General features: G+C 44.9%; 2 protein-coding genes across 3 annotated transcripts in view; one reads left to right on the forward strand and one right to left on the reverse strand.

The window, feature by feature from the left end:
* Positions 1-2,349: 2,349 nt before the first annotated feature.
* NPHS2 (NPHS2 stomatin family member, podocin) lies at positions 2,350-20,793 on the forward strand. 2 transcript variants are annotated; one of them, XM_045876163.3, is made up of 8 exons: positions 2,350-2,676; positions 6,199-6,302; positions 10,949-11,021; positions 12,561-12,643; positions 14,301-14,504; positions 17,174-17,229; positions 18,519-18,597; positions 19,921-20,793. In XM_045876163.3, the coding sequence occupies exons 1-8, from the start codon at positions 2,418-2,420 to the stop codon at positions 20,197-20,199; spliced, it is 1,137 nt and encodes a 378-aa protein (XP_045732119.1). In that variant the 5' UTR covers positions 2,350-2,417; the 3' UTR covers positions 20,200-20,793. The 2 variants fall into 2 exon arrangements, with proteins under 2 accessions (XP_045732119.1, XP_064450318.1); XM_064594248.1 differs by having other exon boundaries at positions 17,174-17,233; positions 19,921-20,209.
* Positions 20,794-20,937: 144 nt separating this feature from the next.
* Positions 20,938-25,370, reverse strand: part of AXDND1 (axonemal dynein light chain domain containing 1) — a 112,633-nt gene continuing 108,200 nt past the window's right edge. Inside the window, exon 25 of the mRNA XM_064594249.1 lies at positions 20,938-25,032. Within this exon, the coding sequence (XP_064450319.1) occupies positions 24,959-25,032 (74 nt within the window). The 3' untranslated portion in view covers positions 20,938-24,958. The remainder of the gene's footprint in view (positions 25,033-25,370) is intronic.

Here is a 25,370-nt window from a genome sequence, read left to right on the forward strand (position 1 = left end):
AGTCCCTGTAGTTTCTTCCAGCTCTAAAATGATAAGATTTGCAATCTTATCCAGTGACAATGAATTCCAGGTTTTCCATTAAATAATTCATATAAGTCAATATTCCTTCCATTTATCCATATATGGATATAAAATTTCAAAACACTAAACAGGAATAATTATAATTTAGAAAGCCTTAAAACCATCCATGACTTTATGTCTTGGAAACAAACTCGAAAGTCAACAACTGTAATTGGTCCTCCCTACCTAGTAACCCCCTCACAGATGCCAGTCTCATAACAAATCCAAACAAGGAGTAAAGTATTAAGAGTACAAAAACGTGTACATGCACTTTCAACCAAGGGATGAGCAATACTTTCAATTAAAAAGGAATCTAAAAAGAAAACAGCAACATCATTGTAAGAACAGTGAGCTAGGGAGGGACTCATTCTGCTACCTCAGCACTCCCCAACCCCTCCACCTTTCGGAGATTCTGGGTTGACCTTTTTCGAAGGAATGTGATGGTCTTTCTCGGATATCGTCATTGCCATCCATAACCCCGACAGCATTGTGTTATAAGCAGGCCCTTGTATTACTGTTATGTGTGGATACAGAAAACGAAGTACAGATTATGTAACTTATCCATGGTCCCACAGCAGGTCCCACTTATGTAATTTATCCAGGTCCCACAGGAGATTGAGAAGAAGCACCCAACATGCACTCCAATGCCAAGTAGGACCTTTTTCTCAACAGTTTTTCTCCTGCAAGAAATCCCTCTATCTTATTGGCAGACAGGGTGCAGTTTTGAGATTATCATTTGGCCAATTACTGGAGTAAAAATTGAGGTGCAAGTTTATTTTAGGAATGTATAGCTAGAACCCCAGATCAAATTAATTCACAAGAGAATCAAAGGCTGAGAAAAAATAATAAACGCTACAATCAGTTTCATGCTTTTCTGAACAGGGAAATCTTTACAGGATGATAAACTGTGTTTAATTGTAACTGTTAATTTGAGTGAATATTAAGTAATCATGATACTTTTTCCTCTATGGGCCCAATTCAGCTTCTGAATTTTTCTCAATGTCGTTCTCTAGGCAGGAACTACTAATTGAGTCAGGCACTCAGAGGAAACATTTGCCTCCCTTACGTCACCCATACAATAATCAGGTTTAGAGAGAAAAAACAAATCTATTTAAATTACTTTATTATCAATCTTGTAAATATAATTGTAAAATAATTATTTTATTCCCAGTGGCCTAACTTGGAATATATGGAAGAAAGTAGTGGAATGGTTTTCCAGAGCCATGTAAGTTACTTCGGTCCCTTTAATAAGGTTTTTGAGAGGAAAACCTGTGTGAACTCAGTAGATATTGAAAAATACAAATAAACGAACCTTATTTCTGCCATCCTGATCTGAGCTGTTGGAGTAGAATCATAAATCTCGAATTTGAAGGGTTACCCATTCAGTGAGAAACAAGTGATCAATAGAGGGTAAAGGATAAATAAATGTATTCCATGTTTCAAGTTCCTCAGAAGCAAGTGGGGCAGCCCCCCTCCCCCCAGTTCGCTGATAGATGGAGCTTGGCCAATGAACCTTGACAAAGTCCAAGTCCTGCCTTCATCAAGGAGGCATGCGAACAGAGCCTAGCCAAGGGCAAAAGCATCCCTTTCCTAAAACAAAAGTTAAACCCCTTCCGTTCTGATTCTTCAAGAAGCATTACATCAACAGGCTTAAGCATTAGTAAACACAATAATAAGCTAATAAAAATAAATATAAATGCAAATACGAGAGAGAGTGTATGTGAAAGAGAAGAAAGGGGCCTAAAAGAGTTTTCCTTTTAGGAAAGAAAACTCCCTCCCCCCCCCCCCCAACCTTTTGAAATGTGAATCCTCCCAGGAGTAGTCCGCCGACACCAATACCTCTTGTTTACAAAGCATCAGCAGAAAGAGTAAGGCCAGGATATAAAATAAATGAGGGCGAGGGGGGAGAGGCGCCCTCGGGAAGCCTCCAGGAGGATAAGGGGGCGCTTGGGGACCCTAATTCGTCGACCTCCTCTGTTCCCTCCAGCTGTCTAGCGCTGCACGAGGACCACATTCCCTAGTTCCTACGACGTTCACAAATCCCGCGCGGAGCCCCCCGCACTTTCGGCGATTTGCGGGCCCCCGGGGTGGGGCAGGCAACTTGAACCTGCTTTACAGCTAGATCGTCGTCTGTAGAAACCCATGTTCAAACACCACGAGGCGGCACACGGGCTTCACACAGACGCGTCGCGGGAGATCGCCCGAGTCTGGGGGCTGGAAGGGCCCGCGGTCCCGCCTCCCGGCGAGCAGAGCCCCCGCCCCGCGCCCCGCCCCACGCCCGCCCGCGGTCATTACCGTCCGGGGTCGCGCCCGCGGGTCACTCCGCCCGGACAGCGCTCCCGGGCCGGCCCCCGACGATGGAGAGGAGGGCTCGGAGCTCCTCCAGAGAGTCCCACGGGAGAGGCGGCGGGTCCCCCCACAAGGAGAACAAGAGGGCGAGGGCGGAGAGGGGCGGCGGAGGCCGTGGGCGCCGGGACGCAGGGCGCGAGCGGGCGGGGAGTCGGGGGGAGTCCCCCGCGCCCGCAGCCACCGTGGTGGACGTGGATGAGGTCCGGGGCTCCGGTGAGGAGGGCACCGAGGTGGTGGCGCTGCTGGAGAGCGAGCGGCCCGAGGAAGGTACGGCAGGTCGGGGATGAGGGAGGCGGGGTGGCCTTTCCACGTGGTACCCAAGGGATGGCCCATCGAGGGAAACGAGTCACGGCGCTGAGAGCCACCGAGGCCAGAGCAGCCTCCTGGACCTGCTCGGATTCCCAGGAAATGAAAGGCCTGAGTTAGGACCCGCGGACGTCCTGCCCAGTGTGGGGACCCAAATACATCAGAAGAAATACAGATAACATCAACTAAATACCGTTGGTCTCAGAGGCGAGCCATGGATAGGAAGTGGGAGGGAGAGTGGTCCAGGTTGGGGAGCAATGAACACTTTTGGCAAAGGAATCTTGCATGGGTTTTTGTGGCCAAGGAAGAGTATATGGGCACCTAATTTAAGTAAAACATGAATGAACTGGTGGTTCTGGGCAACTGGGCAGCTTATTCTCCTCTCCTCATCCCCACCCCTCAGTCTTACCTAAAAGTATTTTAAACTTTCTTTGGGGTGATCCTTTGGCCTCAGAGCCAAGTGGAGAAGAGCTAGACCTGAATTTAAATCTCAGCTCGCTAGCCATTGATCAGAGGTGGGGCCTTAACCAGCTATGCTAGGGGGATGACCACAGTACCTACCTCGGAGGGTAGGTGTGAGGATAAGAGGAGATATACCATCCAAAGCACTTTGCACAACACTTGGAGCAAAGAACAGACCCAATTTGAACAGAACACTTGCAAGCTAAAATAGAGGAAAGTTAGACCAAAGGAGGGAATCACGGGGAAAAATATCTTTTTGGCTTCTGTGGGTAAAGCAACTCTTAGGAACAAATTTATCTGCTTCCAGTCCTTTTTTGTAGTGAATGGAAGAAAAAAATTCATCACACCTTAAGTGTAGAATGACAGTGGTCTCAAGGAAAGTCAGTAAGGAATTGTGTGTTATTTGGTTTCTGAGGGCTATGAAATTTTAACATCATTTCCTGGTTACCAGCAATGCAGTATATGCAGGAACATTGAAAGGTACGATTTGACAAAGATTCCTACAGTTGGGGTGCAGTTTGTATGGACCATGTTAATGCCCTTTTGCCCAATGGATGCCCTTTCATCAGTCAGAAACTTCCAGGCATTAAAGGTTTGTTAGGTTCAATGCTACAGTATTGCTGAGGTGAGAGGTCTTGTAACTGTGTGTCAGACCACATCGGTTGGGGTGAGCCACGAAGGGAGCCCCCATGTGTGGAGTCTTTACTATGTGCCAGGCACACACTGGGTGTTGTACTGAGTATTACTGTTTCCGCATCACTGACCGGAAAACATGCGGGGAAATTAAGTACCTTGCCAGAGACCTACAGCTGGAAATGGAAGGGCCAGAATTCCAGAGTAAGATGGCCTGACCAAAAAGCCCATCCTTGAAAGGTGCTGCCCCTGCTTCCGGGTCACGGTCCCAGCACTGCCACCAGCTGTGTGGCCTCAGGCAAGGAGTGTCACTTTTGTGGGCCTCACTCAGTCTCTCCAGCTATAAAGTGACTAGAACCCAAGACCCCAAGCAATAGATGAGAAGTCCCATTGAGGCCTTGCTGAGCCCTTGCCTGGGAAGTTTCTGTGGCTTCCAGGGGCCCCGGAAGCAAGAGGAGCAACAACACCTCCTTCTCCTCACCTCCCACCAGGCTCCTTAAGACTTGGGAGAGATGAAAGAGCTCCACCTTACCAAAATGTTGGAGATTCTTAGACTATGTCATATCTAAGGCTCTTCCTGCCCTAACATTTAATATTTCACTATTCATGTAAACTGAACAATGTGAATATTCAAGGAACTCATTCCAAGAGAACAGTACTTTGTGAGTAAAGCTGTAAGTTAAATTTGGGGTATAAATATTAGTTTTTTGTTCACATCTCCAACTCTTATGTGAAGGCATTTTGAGGCCTTTCTTCCTTTATAAAATGCTATTTTGTCTGTATATGTATTTCTTTTTACTTGCCATGGTTACCACTGGCAAGTGAAATATGTATAAACTAATTAAACATGGCAATACCACCCTTATTGTCCTTAAGGAAGAATATTGTAAAAACTAACATGGTGTTGATAGAGTAGCATTTCCCAAAATAGATTGCATGAGAAATAAATTTTATGGATCATGAATTTCCTTGGAGAAAACAGTGCCTTGTCAAATGTTTGGGAAATCCTGGGTTAAACAAAGCTAAGAATGCTTCTTTACTGCAGGGATTCCCCTCGCCTCAAAATGCAGATGAGCACTAGGGAGCTCTAGAAGTAGGACACAGAACACAGGATTTCCTAAACTTGTTTTCCCAGGGAACTCTTGCTTTGCAGAGCACCCTGTGGGATTAGTGTTCTGTGGGACACACTCCGGGAACTACCATACTATAGCATTTAGCACTGATGTTAGTTTTGGGCTGATGCAGCTTGTGTACCAAGTGATCAATTTGGTGATGATCCTTCCAATTATTTTCCAAGCACAGAAGTCAAATATTCAAGCCTACCAACTAGTTTTCCTCTTTTTCCCCCATCCCTTAAAATTAGGCTTTTCACCTTCCTAATCTTTAGTCAACACCTGTATGATGTTTTTAAACTCACAAATAGTATCCGTTTGGCCAGTTTCCCAGTACCTAGAGATTAATATTCTTGAGGTTTCCATAACTGTTACATTTAAATAATTTTTTCTATCCACTCCTTCATCCTTACAATTCAACAAATATTTATGGAGAACCTCTATTGTGTCGGACACTATTCTAGGCCCTGGGGACACAACGTAAATAACCCAGGAGGCTTGTGTTCTTGAGATTAACTTTCCCTGAAACGTTTTCATTTATCACTCAAGCAACATGGACATTCTGCAGTCCAGTTCCTCATTACTTTTATTTACAGACACTACTAGGCTAATATTACCCCAGAGAGATGATTTTTCAAAGACTGCCTAGAGATCCACACCCTAATCCAAAGAAGGGACTCTAATGGAGGAATTTGAGACGTTTGGGGCAGGTGGTAGACGGGGAAGTCATTTCAGGGAAGGTGAGCCTCTGCACACATGTGGTTTGAATCACTTCAGAATCAACACCTGATACATGGTAAGCACACTTCAGTGATTTTCATGTATATACGAAATTTCATACATCAATGCTGTGAAGATTATCTCGTGAGAGAGCTATGAGATAGTTATTATGAGCTAGTTAGCATCCCCACTGTGGAGATGAGGAAACACGTTTGAAGAGTTCATATGCCTTGCGTAAGGTCACTGGACAGAAAATGGTGGAGCAGAACTCGAACCCAGACCCTCTGCCCAGATTCTGTGCTTCTTCCAGGTACCCCACTACTGCCTTTCCAGAAGCCTGCTCCACCTTCCACAGCCCCACAGAGCCCTTCACAGACAATGTCCCGTCATGTGAACTGACCAGTGATATCCAGCTCCCTCTAAATTTCCAGCAAAGTCTACACACTGCTGTGATCCTCCTACCAAGAACTGGACCAACAAGTACTACTGGTCAGTGAGTATGGTAACATTCTAATATAATTATTCTTTTCCTTTTTTTTTTTTTTTTTTTTTTTAGGTACCAAGTCTTCAGGTTTAGGGGTCTGTGAGTGGCTCCTTGTCCTCACATCCCTGCTCTTCATCATTGTGACCTTCCCTTTTTCGATCTGGTTCTGCATAAAGGTAAGACTTCTTGAGAACCCAATAAGGAATTTCCTTGTGCCTCTCAGTGACCCCAGGTCCACTCCACTGTGACTTTGTATGTGCTGTCTGTTCCACATGGAATGGCCTCACCTCCCACTCCTCTGCCAGGAGAGCTCTTATTCCTTTCAGACCTTGCTCTCATGTGACTGTGAAGCCTTCCTTGACTCCCCCAGACTATCACTTCCTTCCTTGTGTTCTTGTCTCTCTGCTTTCATATCCATTCCAGCACTTACCGCGCGTATACTCTTTGTCGACACCCAATCTCTCCCATTAGACTGAGAGCCCTCAGGTCAGGGTCTACGTCTAGGTCATCTGCATCCTGCAACACAGAGGTCAGCCCAGAATAGATGATGGTGTCCACTTCTGGCACTCTAGGAAACCTCTCAGGCAGCTTCTATTCCATGAACGACGATTTGGCCCACAGGTGGTTACACATGCCTGTCCCTGAAGTAAATGAAGGCCATGTCTGTTCGGGAAGCACATGCCAAGACAGAATTCGAAATGCAAGGGATTTATTGGGAGGCACTGTCTGTGAAAGATTAAGGGGAGAGAGAATAAGAGTAGGCAGAGGGAGCCTTCAGACAATGATGCAGATCTGACACCTGCGCTCTGAGAAGTGAAGGAAGGATAGGACAGAAGGAGCCTCCGACTAGGGTGTAGTGTTGGCCAGCCTGAGAGGGAACTCCAGAGCAAAGTCGGCTTCAAGGAGGAGTTTCCTGATGGGCAGAAATGGCTGGGCCCGAATACCCCCGCCATTGTTATCATTGGCTGGGGCTGCTGGGGAAGAGCATGTCCTTGGCTAGAAGGCTACAGGTGCTGCTGGGGCCATTGCTGATTGCACTCCTCATGCAGGCTTCTCTCCCCATCCTCCCCCTCCTCCCTTCCTCCTCCCGTCTTCCTCCCCCTCCTCCTTTCTCACAAAAGGGTGTTGATTTTGTCCAGTGTCTTTTCTGCATCCATTGAGACAAGTGGTATTTTCCCTTTATTCTATTGAGATGGTGTATTACATTCATTGCATTTTGGATGTTAAACCAACTGTGTGTTCCCGGTATAAACCCCACTTGGCTATGGTGTCTAATTCTCTTTTTATGGTCCCAGATTCAGGCTGCTGGTAGTTTGTTGAGGGTTTTAAGATTCTATATTCTTAAGAGATATTGGTCTGTAGTTTTCTCGGGATGTCTCTCTCTTGTTTTGGCATCAGGGTAATACTGGCCTCAGAGAAAGAATTGGACAGATTTCTGTCCTTTTTGGTTTTTTGGGGAGAATCTGTGAAGGACTGGTAGTACTTTCTTGTTAAATGTTTGGCACAATTCACCAGTGAAACCATCTAGTTCTGGACTTTTCTCTGTGGGAAATTTCAAAACTGCTAAGTCAGTCTTTTACTTCTGGGTCTTTTCAGGGGTTTTTTTTGTTTTTGTTTTTGTTTTTCTCAAGCCAGTTTCGGTAGTTGCATCTATACAGGGATTTGTCCATTTCACCTAAATTATATCTATTTTGAGGCATATAGTCTTTCATAGTATTTTCTTTTATAATCTTTTTTTTTATTTCAGTAAGGACAGTAATGATGTTCCTGTCATTCCTTTTTCATTCCTGATTTTGGAAATTTGAGTCTTCTTTTTTTTCCCCGTGGTCCATTTAGCTAAATATTTGTCAATTTTGTTGATCTTTTCAAAGAACCAACTTTGGTTGATTTTCTCTATTATTTTTCTATTTTCTATTGCATTTATTTCCACTCTAATCTTCCTTATTTTCTTCTTTCTGCTTGCCTTAGGGTTAGTTTGCTCTTCTATATCCAGTGTCTTATGGTAGACAGTTCGGGTTTTATTTTGAGTATTTCTTCTCTTTTATCATAGGCATCTACAGCTATAAATTTTCCTCTAAGCACTGCTTTAGTTGCATCCCATATGTTTTGGTGTCTGTGTTTTTGTTTTCATTCAGCTCAAAATATTTTCTAATTTCTCTTTTGATTTCTTCTTTGATCCATTGGTTATTTTAGAGTACGTCATTCAGTGTTTTTGTTTTTTTTTTTAAGATTTTATTTATTTATTTGAGACAGAGAGAAAGAGAGAGAGCACATGAGAGCGGGGAGGGTCAGAGGCAGAAGCAGGCTCCCTGCTGAGCAGGGAGCCCAATGCGGGACTCGATCCAAGGACTCGATCCAAGGACTCGATCCAGGGACTCGATCCAGGGACTCCAGGATCATGACCTGAGCCGAAGGCAGTCGCTTAACCAACTGAGCCACCCAGGCGCCCCATTCAGTTTCTATATATTTGTGAATTCCCCAAACTTCCTTGTTAATGATTTCCAATTTCATTCCATTGTAATCAGATAATATACTTTGTATAATTTCAATAGTTTTAAATTTATTGAGGTTTGTTTTATGACTAGCATTTGATCTATCCTACAGATGTCTCATGTGTTCTTTTTATTCTTTTAAAGATTTTTACTTATTTGAGAGAGTGAGAAAGAGAGAGCACCAGAGGGGAGAGAGTCAGATGGAGAATCAGACTCCCCACTAAGCAGGGAGCCTGATGCAGGGCTCAATCCTGGTACTCCGGTATCATGACCTGAGTCAAAGGTAGACGCTTAACCAACCGAGCACCCAGGAGCCCCGATATTTCATGTGTTCTTGAGAAGAAAGTGTATTTTGCTGTTGTTGGGTGTTGTGTGTAGATGTCTGTTAGGTCTAGTTTGTGTATCATGTTGCTCAAGTCTTATTTCCTTGTTTATCTTCTGTCTAGTTGTTCTCTACATGATTGAAAGTGGAATATTAAATTCTCCAGCTATTTTTGTTGCTTGAATTGTCTATTTCTCCCTTCAGTTCTTTTGGTTTTTGCTTCTTATATTTTAGATCTCTGTTTTTAGGTACATGTATGTTCATCATTGTTATACTTTCCTAACACATTGACCCTTTTATTGTTATACAATGTCTCTCTTTATCACTAGCACATTTTTGTATTTGTTTTAAATTCCATTTTGTCTTGGGACCTGGGTGACTCAGTGGGTTAAGCATTGGACTCTTGATTTTGACTCAGGTCATGATCTCAGGGTCCTGGGATTGAGCCCCACATCAGGCTCTGTGCTCAGCCGGGAGTCTGATTGAAGATTCTCTCTCCCTTTCCCTCTGCGCCTCCCCGTGCGTGTGTGTTCTCTCTCACTCTCTAAAATAATTAAATAAATCTTTAGGGGGGGGAAAAAAAGATGGTAAACCCTAAAAGTCAATTAGGTAGAGGATACTAAAGCAGAATGATGTGTAACATTTGACCAAGGTCTTGAAGGAGTAAGGCTCCTCTGCATCTCTAGGAAGAATTTGTTTCTCCCAGTAAAAGCAGAAATGAAACAAGTAATGCCAGGGAGCCAGGAAATCAGGGATGCCTGGGGCCTGCTCTGGGAACCAAATCTAGGCATTCATTCTCATTCATTGTTTCAACAAACAAGGCAAGATTCAGGCACAGGAGTTGTAAACCTTGGAAGGATCAACAAGACCTGGTACTTGACCCCAAGGGACTTACAGTGGGGTAGGGAGCCTGTTCCCTTAGGAAGCACACTTCAAAACGTGTTACTTTTGGTCTCTTCATGACATTTTCATATTTGACTAATTATCATTCAGTGGAGCTTTCTAAAGTGGAGGGAAGATGAAGAAGGAAAACATGTCTACAGTCACAAATAATCCATTTTTTCATTCAACAGAAGTTCACGGGTGGGGCATATATACAAATAAACAGACCAAATAAGCTAATGATAAGCAAGTAGTAGGACCCAGATTTTGGGGCACCGGGGTGGCTCAGTTGTTGGGCGTCTGCCTTCACCTCGGGTCATGATCCCAGGGTCCTGGGATCGGGACCCGCATCGGGCTCCCTGCTCCGTGGGAAGCCTGCTTCTCCCTCTCCCACTCCCCCTGCTTGTGTTCCCTCTCTCGCTGTGTCTCTCTCTGTCAAATAAATAAATAAAATCTTTAAAAAAAAAAAGAACCCAGATTTTGATACTGGGCCAGAAAAATGAAGTTTATTTTTGAAGTAGTGTGTGTTAACGTTCCTGTTTCTCTCCTAACATGGAGACATTTCTACACAGAGAATCTCCCTTTTTGTCGTTTAAAAATAACTACATATTTTCAGGGCACATTTAATTTTTCTAGATACAGTCACCAATGAGAATTGGCAAATTGAAATCCACATGAATCATTTTGAAGCAACCTCAGAAGAAATTGCTGTTTGAAACAAATAGCTATTTAATAGCTATTTCTATTAAATAGCGAATGTGGGATCCATATAAAAGCTAATAATGGCAGAAGTCACAGCAAAATACAAGATTAAACATGCTGTGATTTTCTTGATTTCGAATGTCGGAGGTAGTAGAAGCATTATTTTTTTAGATAATCATGACTCTTTAATCAAAATTCTGTTCATGGGCTCTAAAATTAACATGGCCAATATACTTGCACGGGTTTCTGAAGTTCTACACTTACTAAGTGTAGATTTTGGAAATGTAAATATTAATAGAAATTTTTTCTTGGTTCTCAAAACTAAAGTTTTCTGGTATCCAGGATCACGCTCGTGTGCCAAGTCCTTTTGAAGACTTTATTTTTCTTTCTTGGAGTGTTTCAAAAGTATTATTTTTCCCTTTAGGTTGTACAAGAGTATGAGAGAGTAATAATATTCCGACTGGGACACCTGCTTCCTGGAAGAGCCAAAGGCCCTGGTATGAAACACCCTTCTACCCCCCATAGACTTGCCAGTTTCTTCAATCCGTGCATATTTGTAATATGGACCTCAGATTATATGACATAACCTGATTTGTGATATCTGCATTTTCTAATCTGTTACTTGTAACACAGGTTATGAAAGATTCTTCAGAGAGCATTACTATCGGGTAACAGTGGCCAAGAAGGAGGCTGGGTGCAGAGTCAAGTGCCGGGGCCAGGCTGGCTAGACTAGCAAGTAGGCTTAGGACCCATGGCTGGGCACTGGTTTGAGCAGAACATGTTTTGGTTAGAGTGCTGAGCAAAGCTGAGCTAGTTCAGATACAGGGGGTCAGACCAAACCATGGGAGATAGGAAAAGTCCAGCATCCGAGTGACAAATTGGCCTTTGGTTCATGGAATTTAGAAAACATAGATGGAGCACTTCCTGTGTCTTAGATATTGTATAACTGCCCAGGAGGTGAAGATGGATAAATGAGATGGTTTCTGATCTCTAGGACCTTAAAGTATAGTGGAGTTGATGTCCAGAGGTCCAAGCACAGATAGAAATATGGTTAGTCCACAAAGTCTAAAGTAGTTGGGGTTTGGAGATTCCAGCTAGCCAGAAAGGCAAGGGAAGGAGCGAAGTCCCAGGTGCATATATTGGAAGTTCCAAGCCAGCTTTACAGAAACAAGTAGAGAACAGAGACTAGACCAGAAGACACAAATCTGAGTTTGACAATTCAGAACAAACAGACGGATCCACGCAAAAGTAGAGCCAGACCCTGTGGTCTAGGACAGGGACCATCTTGTTCTGGTTCTAGTTTTCTGCATCCTTCTTTACTGGGGCTAGAAAGGGCTAGTAGCTGGGCTGCTCCTCAGAGAGGTCCTGGGCTCTGTGAGGTGCTGCTTGTTGGCTCTTCCAGGAGCCCACACTGCCCAGTGGCTCTCAGAAAATCTCAATAAATCAATTTAAAAATACTGCACACTGACCTTGTATATGACATTAGGTAACATGAAGCTGGTATCAAGATATTGCTATTGTGATACCCTCTGGGGTTCACATTTTAAGAAGTACCACATGGAGGTTGCCGGCTCTAAAGTTGGTCATGTTGGTACACGCATGGATTCAAAAATAATTTTACAAGTCAAGCACTAAAACTAACGAGGGTGCATGAGACACTCTCGTTAGGGAGTTAAATCTAGTGAAGAAGACAGACATGTTACTCAAGATCTGGAGGGGTTAGCACCATGACCAAGGTGACCATACAGCCCATTTTGCTGGGATTAATCCCCACTTATGTCTGTTGTCCTGGAGTAAGTTGTAACAACGCTCACCTTTCACCCTCAAAAGTGTTCTAGATTGAACAAAAAATTGTCTGGTAACTTTAGCAACCACAAACTCACTATCAGGATAGAGGTGGGATTGCCCAATCAGTCTGTGTGTAGTTGGAGGCTAAGGAAAGCAATGCAATATGCAACCTCACCCCGAAGAGGTGAACCCCAAACAATCTCCATACTAACCATTCACCTGTCAATTTCTCCACCCCCCTCTTCTAGGCCTTTTCTTCTTTTTGCCCTGCCTGGATACCTACCACAAGGTTGACCTTCGCCTCCAAACTTTGGAGATACCCTTTCATGAGGTAAGTCAAATGATGGATTTTGCTTTCTCTCTACGTTTTGTATGGCTGAGCTACCAATTCTGGTCCAAGTCAAAATGACTATTTAAGCTCAAAAGTCGAAGAGGAAAGTAGAGATATGGATTGTATCAAAATTAAAAACTCCTGTGTATCAAAGGACACAATCAAAAGACTAAACAGATAACCTATGGGTGGGAGAAAATATTTGCAAATAATACTTCTGATAAGGGATTAATACCCATGATATATAAAGAAATCTTACAAATCAACAAGAAAGCAAACAACTCACTTAAAAATGGGCAAAGGACTTTGTGATGGTTAATTTTATGTGTCAGCTTGGCTAGGCTAGCTTCCCCTTTTATCAGAGTGTATCCTTTCAAATTTTTCTATGTATGTGGTTATATTTACAGGCAGGTGGACATATCATACTATTTCATAACATGTCTTTTTTCCCTCAATACTCTGTTGGATCATGTTTTCATATATTAGCTATATTTCTACCCCTTTGTCTTATTTTTTTTCAAGATTTTATTTTTAAGTAATCTCTACACTCAACATGGGGCTTGAACTCACAACCCCGAGATCAAGAGTCGCCTGCTCTTCCCAATGAGTCCCCCAGGCGCCCTTTGTTTTAAATGGACACATAGCATTTCAATGTATGGATGTACCACAATTCACAATTCCCTGTTGTGAATATTAATTGATTTCTAATTTTTTATTATAATAAACAATACTATGAATGACATCCTTGCAGCTAAATCCTTAAAAATATGTCCTTGTGATAAGTGTCTAAAAATGGAAATGTTGAGAATGAGCAGCTTTTAGGTCTCTTGGTGTGTAGCACCAGTCTGCCCCCTAGTGGACACTCAGCAAACAACATCAGAGCACTTGTTTCCCAGAACGTGCTTCTCTTTTAAGCACATTTTTTGGCATCGGTTTTTGTTTTTTTTTTAAAGATTTTTGTTTTATTTATTCAATTGACAGAGATACAGAAAGAGAGAGAGCATGAGCAGAGGGAGAGGGAGAAGCAGGCTCCCTGCTGAGCCAGGAGCCTGATGTGGGGTTTGATCCCAGGACCCCAGGATCATGACCTGAGCGAAAGGCAGATGCTTAACCATCTGAGCCACCCAGGTGCCCCTTGGCATCAGTTTAAAAAGACCTGATATACAATTAACTGAATGTTTTTGTCTAAGAAAATTATTCCTGATATTTTTACAAAACTATTTACAACAGGATTCCTTTAAATTGTGAGTTCTTTAGTGTATTTCATAAAAACTCCAGAATCTTCAAAAACACATCTATTTCGAATAAAAGGGTGGGCCAACAACTCTTTTTTTTTTTTTTCCTATAATCTTACTGAGAAAATTTCCCTTGAACACATTTAGCTTCTCTATCATCCCCCTGGGAAAAGAGCACTAAACTAAGTCCTGTTCGGGACGCCTGGGTGGCTCAGTCGGTTAAATGGCTGCCTTTGGCTCAGGTCATGATCCCAGGGTCCTGGGATCGAGTCCCACATTGGGCTCCCTGCTCAGTGGGGAGTCTGCTTCTCCTTCTGCCTCTGCCCCTACCCCTTCTTGTGCACTCTCTCTGTCTCTGATAAATAAATAAAAATCTTAAAAAAAAAAAAAATCATGTTCTCCAAACTCTTTTTTCTGCCCAGGTTGTGACCAAAGACATGTTTATAATGGAGATGGATGCCATCTGCTACTATCGAATGGAAAATGCCTCTGTCCTCCTAAGCAGTCTTGCTCACGTGCCCAGAGCTGTCCAATTTCTTGTGCAGACCACCATGAAGCGTCTCCTAGCACACCGATCCCTCACTGAAATTCTTCTAGAGAGGAAGAGCATTGCCCAAGATATAAAGGTACTTCAACAAATTTATCATCTAATATGTTGAAATACCTCTTTCTCTTTTATTCATTTCTTCATCGGTCATTTATTGAAGCACATGCAATGGAAGCATCTGGCAGGCGTTCACTGTTGAAGGTACCATCCCTCAAGGAGCTGACAGCTGAGTGAGAGGTTGCCAGACTGACCCTGAGTCAACCAGGTGATGACTAGTCAGTCATTGCCACAGGTTCTGCCCTTCATCCCCCCACCCCAGTGGCTCTACACTCACTGGAACGTGCCCCCAGAGCCCAAAGAGAGCTGGCAGGGAAGATGGGGCCACGTGGGACACGGCTGGTCCCACAGACATGAGAAGGCATGGTTCCTGGGAGCTGACAGTCTAGCTGGGGAAACAGGCAAAGTTAGTTCAAATAAGACTTTCAGCTAAAAAGAAAATGTCACAGACCCTTACATGATTAATCTCCCAATCAATCACTGAGATTTAATTGATTGGGAATTAGGGAGGGAATCGAGGAGCAGGAAGTGCCTCACGGGCAGCCCCATCCAGCCGCCAGGCGGCAAGCTCAGCCTCCTCACCCTCGGCCACAGTGAGGGAGCCTGTCGTGGGGGCCACAGGCTCCCTGGCCCAGAATCGAGTCAGGAAGGTCGGAATGTTGTCTTGCCGAAAGGAGGACCTCCAGCAGAAGCCCGGAGGACCAAAGGCATTTAGGTAGTGATTGTGCCTGATGGCACCTGAGCACTCATCTTCGCAGGTGACTTGTCCAGCTTGTTACTTATAAAACTAAGATTAGAGTCTTGGTGGAAAAGGGACAAATTCAGAAACAAAAGAACTAAAAAGAAACAAGAAATTAGAACACGAGGGACACGGGCAGTTCCTGCTCTGGAAATTAAAAACCACTCCAGGGGCGCCTGGGTGGCTTAGTCATTGTGCGTCTGCCTTCGGCTCAGGTCATGATCCCAGGGTCCTGGGATCGAGCCCTTGCATCGGGCTCCCTGCTCAGCAGGAAGCCTGCTTCTCCCTCTCCCACTCCTCCTGCTTATGTTCCCTCTCTCGCTGTGTCTCTCTCTGTCAAATAAATAAATAAAACCTTTAAAAAAAAAAAAAAAAAACCAGTCCAGCGTGCTCCCCCTCGGCACCCTCAGCCTCTCTTCCTGTTCACCCCTCCCCTCTAAAGGATAGAGGACAAGGTCACACAGCAGGCAGATAATGTTCTCCGGATGAGTGAACAAAGGAGCCAACTGTTGTAGCCCCACTCCTTCCCATCCTCCCCCCAACCCCCCTCCCCTGTGGGCTAACCCTCCATCCCCCTCAGCGTTTCTCTGGCATTTTCCATGGGCCTCCTCTGCAAGGAATGTTTCCCTTTTCTCCACAGGCGAAGTCCTATTTGTCTTTTAAGATGCCACTTCCTGTGTGAGGTCTTTTCAACACTCCTTCCTCTCATCACCCCCTCCCCCCCACCCAGATGAGTCAGCCTTCTCAGGGCTCTCGGTGCACTAAGCTAGCTAGATGTCCAGCCACTGAGAAATAACATCAGTGAACCAGAAAAGAGTAGGGCCCCCCCCCCGGGGCGTGCCATGCCCTGCCCCTCTTTTCCAGAGCCTACAGTTCATCGTCTTCTGCCTTCTGGGCCTGGGAGGTGGGGCAAACGGGGGCCACCGGCAGGAAGGAAGCACCTCTAAATGAAAACCATTTGGGAGAGATTAGACTCTGGTTCTCTAATAAGTGCATCTTAAAACAGATTTATCAAGTTCACTGTCTGTATTGGTTTCCCATTGCTTCTGTGACAAATTACCACACACTTGGTGACTTACAGCAATGCCAATTTAATCTCATACAGTTTTGAAGGCCAGGAGTCCAAAAATAATTTCACTGGGGCAAAGTCAAGGTGTCAGCAGGGCAGCTTCGTTCTGGAGGTTCCAAGAGGAGAAATCATTTCCTTGCCTTTTCCATCTTCTAGCAGCCCCGTTTCCCCAGCTCGTGGCCCCTTCCTCAATCTTCAATCCCTCCAAATCTTCAATCCCTCCAACCTTCAATCCCTCCAAACTCTGCCCACAGAATCACATCACCTTCTCCTCTTCTGTAGTCACATCTCCCTCTGTTCCCCCTTAAAAGGACTTGTGACTGCATTTGGGACCCACAGGGAAGATCCTAGATAATCGCCCCATAAATGGGGCGATTTTAACTTAATCCCATCTGCAAGGTCTCTTCTGGGGTAACATTCACAGGTTTCAGAGATAAGAACATGGATGTCTTGGGGAGCCATTATTCAGCCTACCACACCATCTTTAATTCCACAAGTATTTATTGAGTGGCACTGTGCAAAGTTAAGCAGCTTTATTTTTTTAAGAGAGAGAGAGAGCAGGGAGAGTGGCAAAGGGAGAGAGAGAGAATCTCAAGCAAGCTCCACACTCAGCATGGAGCCCCATGTGGGGCTCGATCTCATGATCCTGAGATCATGACCTGAGCCAAAATCAATGGTCAGATTCTTAACCAGCTGAGCCACCCAGGTGCCCCAAAGTTAAGCAACTTTTTGCAAGGCACCGTAACATTAAAACAAAAAAGGAAATGAATGTTCCTTCAGAGGAAATGTACTTTCTCAGTTCAGAACAATGGCCATAAGGGCATAGGGGTACTCTACTCTCACCTGGAGGTTCTCACTGACATCTCAACTCTTCCCTCCACAGGTGGCCTTGGATTCAGTGACCTGTATTTGGGGAATCAAAGTGGAGAGAACAGAAATGTGGGTAGGAAATTAAGCAAGAAGAACAATGTGATAAAGGGAAATATTTTGGTTTTATTTTAAAATAACTTTTAAAAATTATTTTCAATGAGTACTATAGCCACACTGCATAAATTCGGACAAAGGAAAAAATTACCTAGGACTCAGAGCCATAACCAACCACTGTGACATTTAGGCAAATTACTTTCATGATTTTCTCTCCATGGAGTTAAAATAATTTTTTGAGATAAAATTCACATAACATAAAAACTCACCATTATAACCATTTTAAAGTACGAGTGTTTTTATTATATTCATGGAGTGGTGTAACCATCATTACTGTCTAATTCCAGAACATTTTCATCACCCCAAAAAGAAAGCCCACACCTGTCAAGCAGGGACTCCTCATTGCTCCCTTTCCCCCCAGCCTGACGACACTAATCTCTGTGTACTTGGCTATCCTGGACATTTCATACAAATGTTACATGGCCTTTTATGTTTGGCTGCTTTCATTTAGCATGTTGTTTTCAAGGTTCATCTGTGGTGAAGCAGGAATCAGGACATCATTCCTTTTGACGGTCAATTAATATCCATTGTGTGGTTACAGCTCATTTGGTTAACCTGCTCGTTCGCTGATGGACATTTGGGTTGTTTCCACTTTAGGACTATTCTGAAGAACACTGCAGTGCCCGTTCATGTGCAAGATTTTGTGGGAACATGTTTTCACATATACCTAGCAGTAGAATTGCTGACTCGTATAGTAACTCTATGTTTAACTCTCCATGGAACTGCCAGATTGTTTTCTGGCTATGTCATTTTCGTAGTTACAAACAGGGTAAAAATACAATTTTGTATCCTTTATGTAATAACGTTAAGTATTACTCTTATGCGGTCAGTTCTACTCTTTTCAAAATCAATTCCTTCATAAACTTAGATGCCTTCCCCTATCACGGATAGTATGGCTCATCAAAGCTGTTTTTCATTGTTCAAATTTAATAGCTGGGATTTAGATTAAACCTTAAGTAGGAAAAATCATAATCATCTATCGACTAAAGAATGTGTTCTCCTTGCACAGAGCAAACCAGGGTGCTGCTGTAACATCAGTGATCGTGTGTCTGCAGTTGAGGCACTGACTTTCGAGCGGCCCTTCTCTGCCCACCATTGGCCTTAGAGGTCTAGGGACGGCCACCCTGTTAGATCAGAATTTGCCGGGCATCCTGAAATAACAGAGACGTTGGCCAGTCTGGCTGAACCCCTGGCTGCTAAAAGCAGTGCTGCACACCTACCTGTCCACGCTCTTTCTTTTCCAGCAAGGATGTCAGGCTGCCGGCGGGGCTCCAGCACTCCCTGGCTGTGGAGGCCGAAGCGCAGAGACAGGCCAAAGTGCGGGTGAGCCAGTGCAGCGCAGGCCCGCCCCCCACTGAGAACATTTCCCGCTGCTTCCTCACCTCCCACTCCTCCAGAGCTGGTGCCCCCCACCCCACCCTATTAAAAGTATTCCCTTAAAGTGTGTTCATAGCCGCCTGACTAATGCCACCCAGCCTTTTCCGCGATGCCCTCTCTCTGAAGCCACTGGAAACAGTGAGCTCCTCCTCCTCCTCGCGTCTTGCCTTCACTCGCTCTCCTGAAAGGCATCCTCCCCCTCCCCCCCCCACCCCCGCCATCCCTCTTCCCTCGAGCTGGCATCTTTCCTTGGTAATATCAGCCACCTGTCACCTCTGTGTTAATGCGTGAATGACAGCAGACCTGTATCCCTAGCTGCGTGCAGGCTGTGGAGGGATGACCACGATGAGGCCCGATTCGCTCAATGCCAGAGCCAAGAGAAGGTCACGCCAGGCAGGCCTGCCGGCCGCACAGCGCTAGCCACCAGCAGCTCCTGGGGATGGAGGTGGGGGTGGGAGGGGTGCTGGGAAAAGGAAGAGGAGGACTGAAGGGGAGACAGATTGCTCTTAAAGAAGAGAAAGCAAGTGAAGAACCCCACCACAGAGGAGCTCAGTAACCGAGGAGTGTTGAGAGGAGGAAGGGAAGAAAGTGGTCCTCTGGGCAGAGTTGCTTCTAGATCTGAGTCTAGTCCTCTTAGTCCACTTTAAGGTGGCATTTGGGTGGTGAGCTTCGTGCTTTTTCCTCTGAAATGCTCACTCGTTCATTTTGCCCTGGTTAGGAGTCCCCGCTTCAGGCTTCCACGTCCTCGCCTAGAATGCTGGCCAACTTTTTCTCAATATGGCAAAATCCTACTAATCGTTCAAGGCCCTGCAGACATAATTTTTTTTTTTTTAAGATTTTATTTATTTATTTGACAGAGAGAGAGACAGCGAGAGAGGGAACACGAGCAGGGGGAGTGGGAGAGGGAGAAGCAGGCTTCCTGTGGAGCAGGGAGCCCGATGCGGGGCTCGATCCCAGGACCCTGGGATCATGACCTGAGCCGAAGGCAGACGCTTAACGACTGAGCCACCCAGGAGCCCCACCTGCAGACATAATAACTCCCCTAACACATCACTATGCTTGTCAGGGCCCTTGACAAATTCGGCCCTAAATTACAACAAAGAGTGCAGCCAATCTCCCCTAGACCAGGATCCTTGAGCAAGAAGGCCGTCAGCCTGCTGGCTGCTTCACAGGGCCTGGCGCCAGGCGGTGCTCCGTGCTCGTTCGCTGAGGGACACTGAATAGTGAGTAAGAACAAACCACTTTGCTTCTCCTCACATCTGTTCCCAGGTGATCGCTGCGGAGGGGGAGAAGGCCGCGTCCGAGTCCCTGAGAAGGGCAGCTGAGATTCTGGCAGGCACTCCGGCCGCTGTTCAGCTGCGCTACCTCCACACCCTCCAATCCCTGTCCACCGACAAACCTTCCACGGTGGTTTTGCCTCTGCCATTTGACTTGCTCAATTTCCTGTCTTCGCCCGGCAGTAGAACTCAAGGAAGCCTCCCCTTCCCCAATCCTTCCAAACCTGTCGAGCCACCAAGTCCTAAAAGGAAAGACTCTCCCATGCTATAGGAGGAGCCACGGGGAACGGGCCTGGAAGGGGCCTGTCAGGCGACAGCCACATCCCCGAGGGAGGCACGCTGTCCTCACGTCCCGCGCTTGCTTCGGTGGCCACACGGAATACCCTTGGAATGCACAGTCACAGCTCAGCAATTCGAAACAATTGTGAGGGACAGTGAGATGATGTAATGACAAGTTTAGATGGATCATTTTAATTAGAGAAACTATGGGAGAGAGCTTTAGCCAACATTCTACTCTGGAAAGAATTTTATGTCTATTTTGCTGTATGCCCCCTGGCCCCTTTGGCAAGGTCTTTGCTGCTCCCGTGGCCTTTTTATTGTGTTCATCACACATTATTGTAATCCTGTAGTTAAGATGCAGGCTTCTCTCCAGCTGTACTATGAACTCCTCAAAGGCACATCTTGGTCATTGGCTCCCCCCACCCCCCCCCAACTATATTCAACCTTGTATGTTCCACCCTATGGTCTTCACATCTAACCCTGATAGGTGCACCACAGTGACACTTAAATGTTCCCGAGCGAATGAAAGAAGATGTACTTGGGCTGGATATAAAATGTACATCTAATTAAAAGAATTTAAAAGGAATTCTTTTTATGGAGCCTCCTTTTTAAAATAGAGAAATAAAAGGACAAAAACATTTACCTGATACATGTTGCTTAAAATCTTAAGAAGCATCACTGTAAACATGGGATGGATGTATTCTCAGTATAGCATTTACCTCAAACAGTAATGACATTATGTGACCTATACATGTCCTGAAGCATTCTTTTCTAGTACAGATATTCTTTAATATAAATAGATTCTTATAAGTCTTACTTTCCATTAACTTGTCTTACTCAATTAGAAATATGTATCTATAGGGGCACCTGGGTGGCTCAGATGGTTGGGCGTCTGCCTTCGGCTCGGGTCATGATCCCGGGGTCCTGGGATCGAGCCCCACATCGGGCTCCTGGCTCAGTGGGGAGCCTGCTTCTCCCTCTGCCTCTCTCCCTGCTCGTGCTCTCTCTCTCTCTATCTCTGTGTCTCAAATGAATAAATAAAATCTTTAAAAAAAAAAATGTACCTATAGAAAAAAATTAGCCAAATAAGAAAGCATCCTGAGGTATACAGCAAATCCTCTATAGACTTAAAAAAATCAATAATATTATAAAATCTTACTAACATCCCCAAAATATTACTAATATCGTGTATGTTAGTAAAATGCTACTTATAATAGGAAGTTCCATGTTGGTAGTACAGAAGGAAATAGTGGTATCCCTAAGTGAGAACTTTAAACATTTTACATAAACACACCTGTAAAGGGTTTTTGTTTATGAATGTTAACCCATAAAACCCTACAGCGCATTATTTCAAGAGAGAAAATGTATTCTGATCTCCTAAGAATGGACCTAGAAACTTTTATAGCATTGTGTCTGTTGGGGATGGGCTGGTTCCCCACTATGTTTAAGTAACAGAAACAGGGCCCATGATCAAGGATGCTTTGCCTCTCGATCACTTCCACACTTCTGCCCTCTCTGCCTTTCCTCCTGTTTTCCAACAAAAAAAGACCAAAAACTCCCTAGTGGCACATGCTAATACAGCAGTATATAATGATGCCATCCTAGGGCCATCTCTGTCCTACACCTCTAAGCCTCCTTCTCACCTCCATCCACAGCTGGGAAAGCCACACACTCTAGCCCAAGCCTTCAAACCTGAGGGTATTGGCCAAGCAATGCATCTTCCCAAGATTATGCAGAACTGCTAGATGATTTCAAAACCCACATATTCATACAATCATGCCCAATTCGTTTATTATTTTAGCAATCAGCTTATATGGTTACTATGTACTGAGATGATAACTTTGAATTTTGTTTCAAAAGGCTATTTCATCCATTTCTGAAAAATATTTCCATATCTTCTCAAAAGAAGTTTCCCTCCCTACTCCCAAGGACCATACTTGGTTGTGGGGGAGTGGCAGTGCTGAGAGCCATAGGTTGATTAGTCTCGGCTGGAGGCAATGGGAGATTCTGAAGCCAAAGGAGCAGGCAAAGCTTTAAACCAGAAGTGCCAAAATACAAAATATGGAATCCAAAAGGCTGCCAAATCCAAGTAAGCCAAAAGCAGATACCTAAATCTGCCAAAAGTAGGGTACCAGAGAGAGGAAAGCAAGCACTGAGGAGGCAGTAATAGATAGGATGAGAGTTGGGGAAAATTCCTGGGTGATTTCCTAGAATATCTAATAGATGGGGTTTGCGGTTTGCTTTTGTGGACCAGCCAGGGCATGGTCATTGATGATCCAGCCCATTTAAAGGACCAATTAGGAGTGAATGCCAGGGTAATAATAATAATGGCTTTTAAGACCCTTAAGAATTCCTTGTAGCATGGCTCCTTTTGTCAAAGGCAGATTTACCTACAGGTGTGGGGAGTTATGGTATCACCCATTCGTTGGTCTCCTCTGCTGTCTGGCTCAGTCAACATTTAAATTTCTCACTAGCTTGCCAGAGGGCACCTTCCAGCTCTGCTCAAGCAGCCTGTGATATCTTCAACTATTAACTGACCATTGGGATGGGAGTGTTTGATGGGTGGGAAATATCAGGACTAAGTTGTATGAAACTGTGAATGGTCAAGGGAAACTCTGTTGAGACTAGCAAGGTGAGCTGATCGTGCTGTCTGCAAGTTCCCAGCAGCAGAAGTCTCCTCTTGACACCAGGAGCTACCTTCTAGCTAGTTACTGATCTTGAAATGATGTGTGGAGGACAAGTTGGACAGTACAATCCAAAACTAAGGTGTGTGGGACGCCTGGGTGGCTCTGTCGGTTAAGCGGCTGCCTTCGGCCCAGGTCATGATCCCAGGGTCCTGAGATCAAGCCCCACGTCGGACTCCTCGCTCAGCAGGGAGTCTGCTTCTCCCTTTCCCTCTGCCTGCCGCTCCCCCTGCTTGTGCTCTTTCTCTCTCTCAAAAAAAAAAAAAAGACTTCCCTTCAGCCCCCTGAGCTCCCCAACACGCTTTCAATAAATTAGCCTTCTATGTGTGTTTGCAAGAGTGGGTTTCTCTGACTCACAACCAAACCACCTAACTAGGTGCCAAACATCTCATCCTAATTGTAGTGGCAGCAGGCTTAACTCTGGCCTTTAGAGACTGAGCCATCCACCCAATGGAGCTGCCACGTTCTGAGGGGCAAGGTTCTCATGTTCAGGGAGAGGGGCTGCTGATTTGTATGGAAATGACCACTCATTCCTGCAAAGTGGGAAATCAATTAAGAAGTATTTGGAGGGACACCTGGGTGGCTCAGTTGGTTAAGCGTCTGCCTTCGGCTCAGGTCATGATCCCAGGGTCCTGAGATCGAGTCCCGCATCGGGCTCCCTGCTCTGTGGGGAGCCTGGCGCTCCCCCTGCTTGTGCTCTCTCTGACAAATAAATAAAATCTTAAAAAAAAAAAAAAAAAAGCAGCATTCGGAAATCCCACCAAAAAGCCTCCAAATTTTCTAGGATCACCTAAGAATCTCTTTGGGAAAGGGTAGGGCTGGCTATGCCCCAGCAAGCAAGAACTGTAAGCAGGGGTCAAGAGCGGCAGCTCTGGCTGTCAGCTGGGCCACAAGCACAGCCAACTGTCTGAAGTCAGGTTTCTTTGCTCAGACTTCAAGAGTCATCCAGTGGGCTCAGGCGGACAGACCCTAAGCATTTTTGAAACCCATCTTATACCTACTTTGATGATGGCAGAGGCAGGCCTGGCCAGGGACTGGGCTGAAAAAGACTGAGGACTCTGAGTCACAGGGTTTCTGAGGCTTAGGGAACAGGCAAGGGTCTAAAATTTGGAGATAAATCCAAAGGAACAGCAAATATGTGAGCCAAAGCAGGTGCATAGGTATTTGGAGCCAGAGATCAGAGCAAATGCAGGTGTGCCGGGAGCAGTAAGGTAGGAGGGGGTCCTTGCCGAGTGCTTGCTCCAAATGTCCATTTGTCACTCGCAACTTATTTTTGCAGGTTAGTCCATCTCTAGTGCCTCAATGGATCCGGGGTCATGAACAGAGCAGACAAGTGAGGCGATCAAAGCAAAAAAATGGCGATTCTGGGTGAATCTTCAGCAGCATTCCTAAATTTCAGTACAATCTTCCATTCTTTCCCTGTGAAGGAAACCATCTGAGCAGTGGCCTGGTGGCCCATCACTACTGTCAAACATCCAGACACAGGTCCAGTAAGCAGGGGCCTCTGACACCCATCAGTTCTGTGACCTTGGGGAGTCTTATAACCATTTGGGGGGGCCTCAGTTTAATCTTCTGAGAAATGGGATAATAACAGCATCTCCCCCACCTACTTTGTAGGGTTATTGTGAAAATCAAATAAATCATAAAAATGCCTGAAATCATAAGAAATCTGAAAATGCTGCCAAAACCCAAGAGCATCATCAGGCTCCTCTCTTTTAAATTGAAAAAATAATGCTTTGTATTTGCCACTCTTTGCAGAGTTCAGAGTTTTCAAAAAACATTATTTGCTTGACAGGAACTAACACTTTTCACAGACCTCTGTTAGGAAATCATTTGAAGAGGCCAGCAAACTTTACAAGCTATTTTTAATCCGGGAGATAAACTAATGCACTTACTCCCTACAGCTTTCACTGTGACTTTTAAAGAGAAAATATTCTTGGGTTGTATGTCATGACTTTTCTAGTAGCTGTTGCACAGGGAGCCCCTCCAGTTGAGCCACAGGGTCAGCTAAGTAGCACACAGAGATCAGTGAGGGGAGCCCTGCTGAAGCCCAGCACCCTAAGGATGCTACTTGGACTTGGTCTTGGATTTAGTCCGGGGTCTGGGTTTAGGGTTGAGAGGACCTTCCTTGCGCTGTACCTCTGAAAAGACAAAAAAAAAAAATCAGTATTGTAGTAACAATATCTAATATTTACTAAGGACTTTTAACTTTACAAAGCTTTTTAAAAATTCCATTCTGGGGCACCTGGGTGGCTCAGTTGGTTAAGCTACTGCCTTCAGCTCAGGTCATGATCCTGGAGTCCTGGGATCGAGTCCCACATCGGGCTCCCTGCTTAGCAGGGAGTCTGCTTCTCCCTCTAACCCTCCCCCTTCTTGTGCTCTCTCTCTCTCATTCTCTCTCTCTCTCAAATAAATAAATAAAATCTTTAAAAAAAAAAAAAAATCCATTCTGCCTGAGTAACTCCCAAGCTATAAACAG

Source organism: Mirounga angustirostris, unplaced genomic scaffold (assembly GCF_029215605.1).
Source record: "Mirounga angustirostris isolate CCGP_5_RB_7025 unplaced genomic scaffold, mMirAng1.0.hap1 SCAF_6, whole genome shotgun sequence".
In the NCBI taxonomy this organism is placed as follows: Eukaryota; Metazoa; Chordata; class Mammalia; order Carnivora; family Phocidae; genus Mirounga; species Mirounga angustirostris.

Bases quoted from the DNA above. Each gene is read 5' to 3' on its own strand.
- NPHS2 (XM_045876163.3), top strand. From the start codon at position 2,418: ATGGAGAGGAGGGCTCGGAGCTCCTCCAGAGAGTCCCACGGGAGAGGC. The intron at 11,022-12,560 runs GTATGAAACACC...CCCCTCTTCTAG, and splicing joins TGGAAGAGCCAAAGGCCCTG to GCCTTTTCTTCTTTTTGCCC. The intron at 18,598-19,920 runs GTGAGCCAGTGC...ATCTGTTCCCAG, and splicing joins AGAGACAGGCCAAAGTGCGG to GTGATCGCTGCGGAGGGGGA.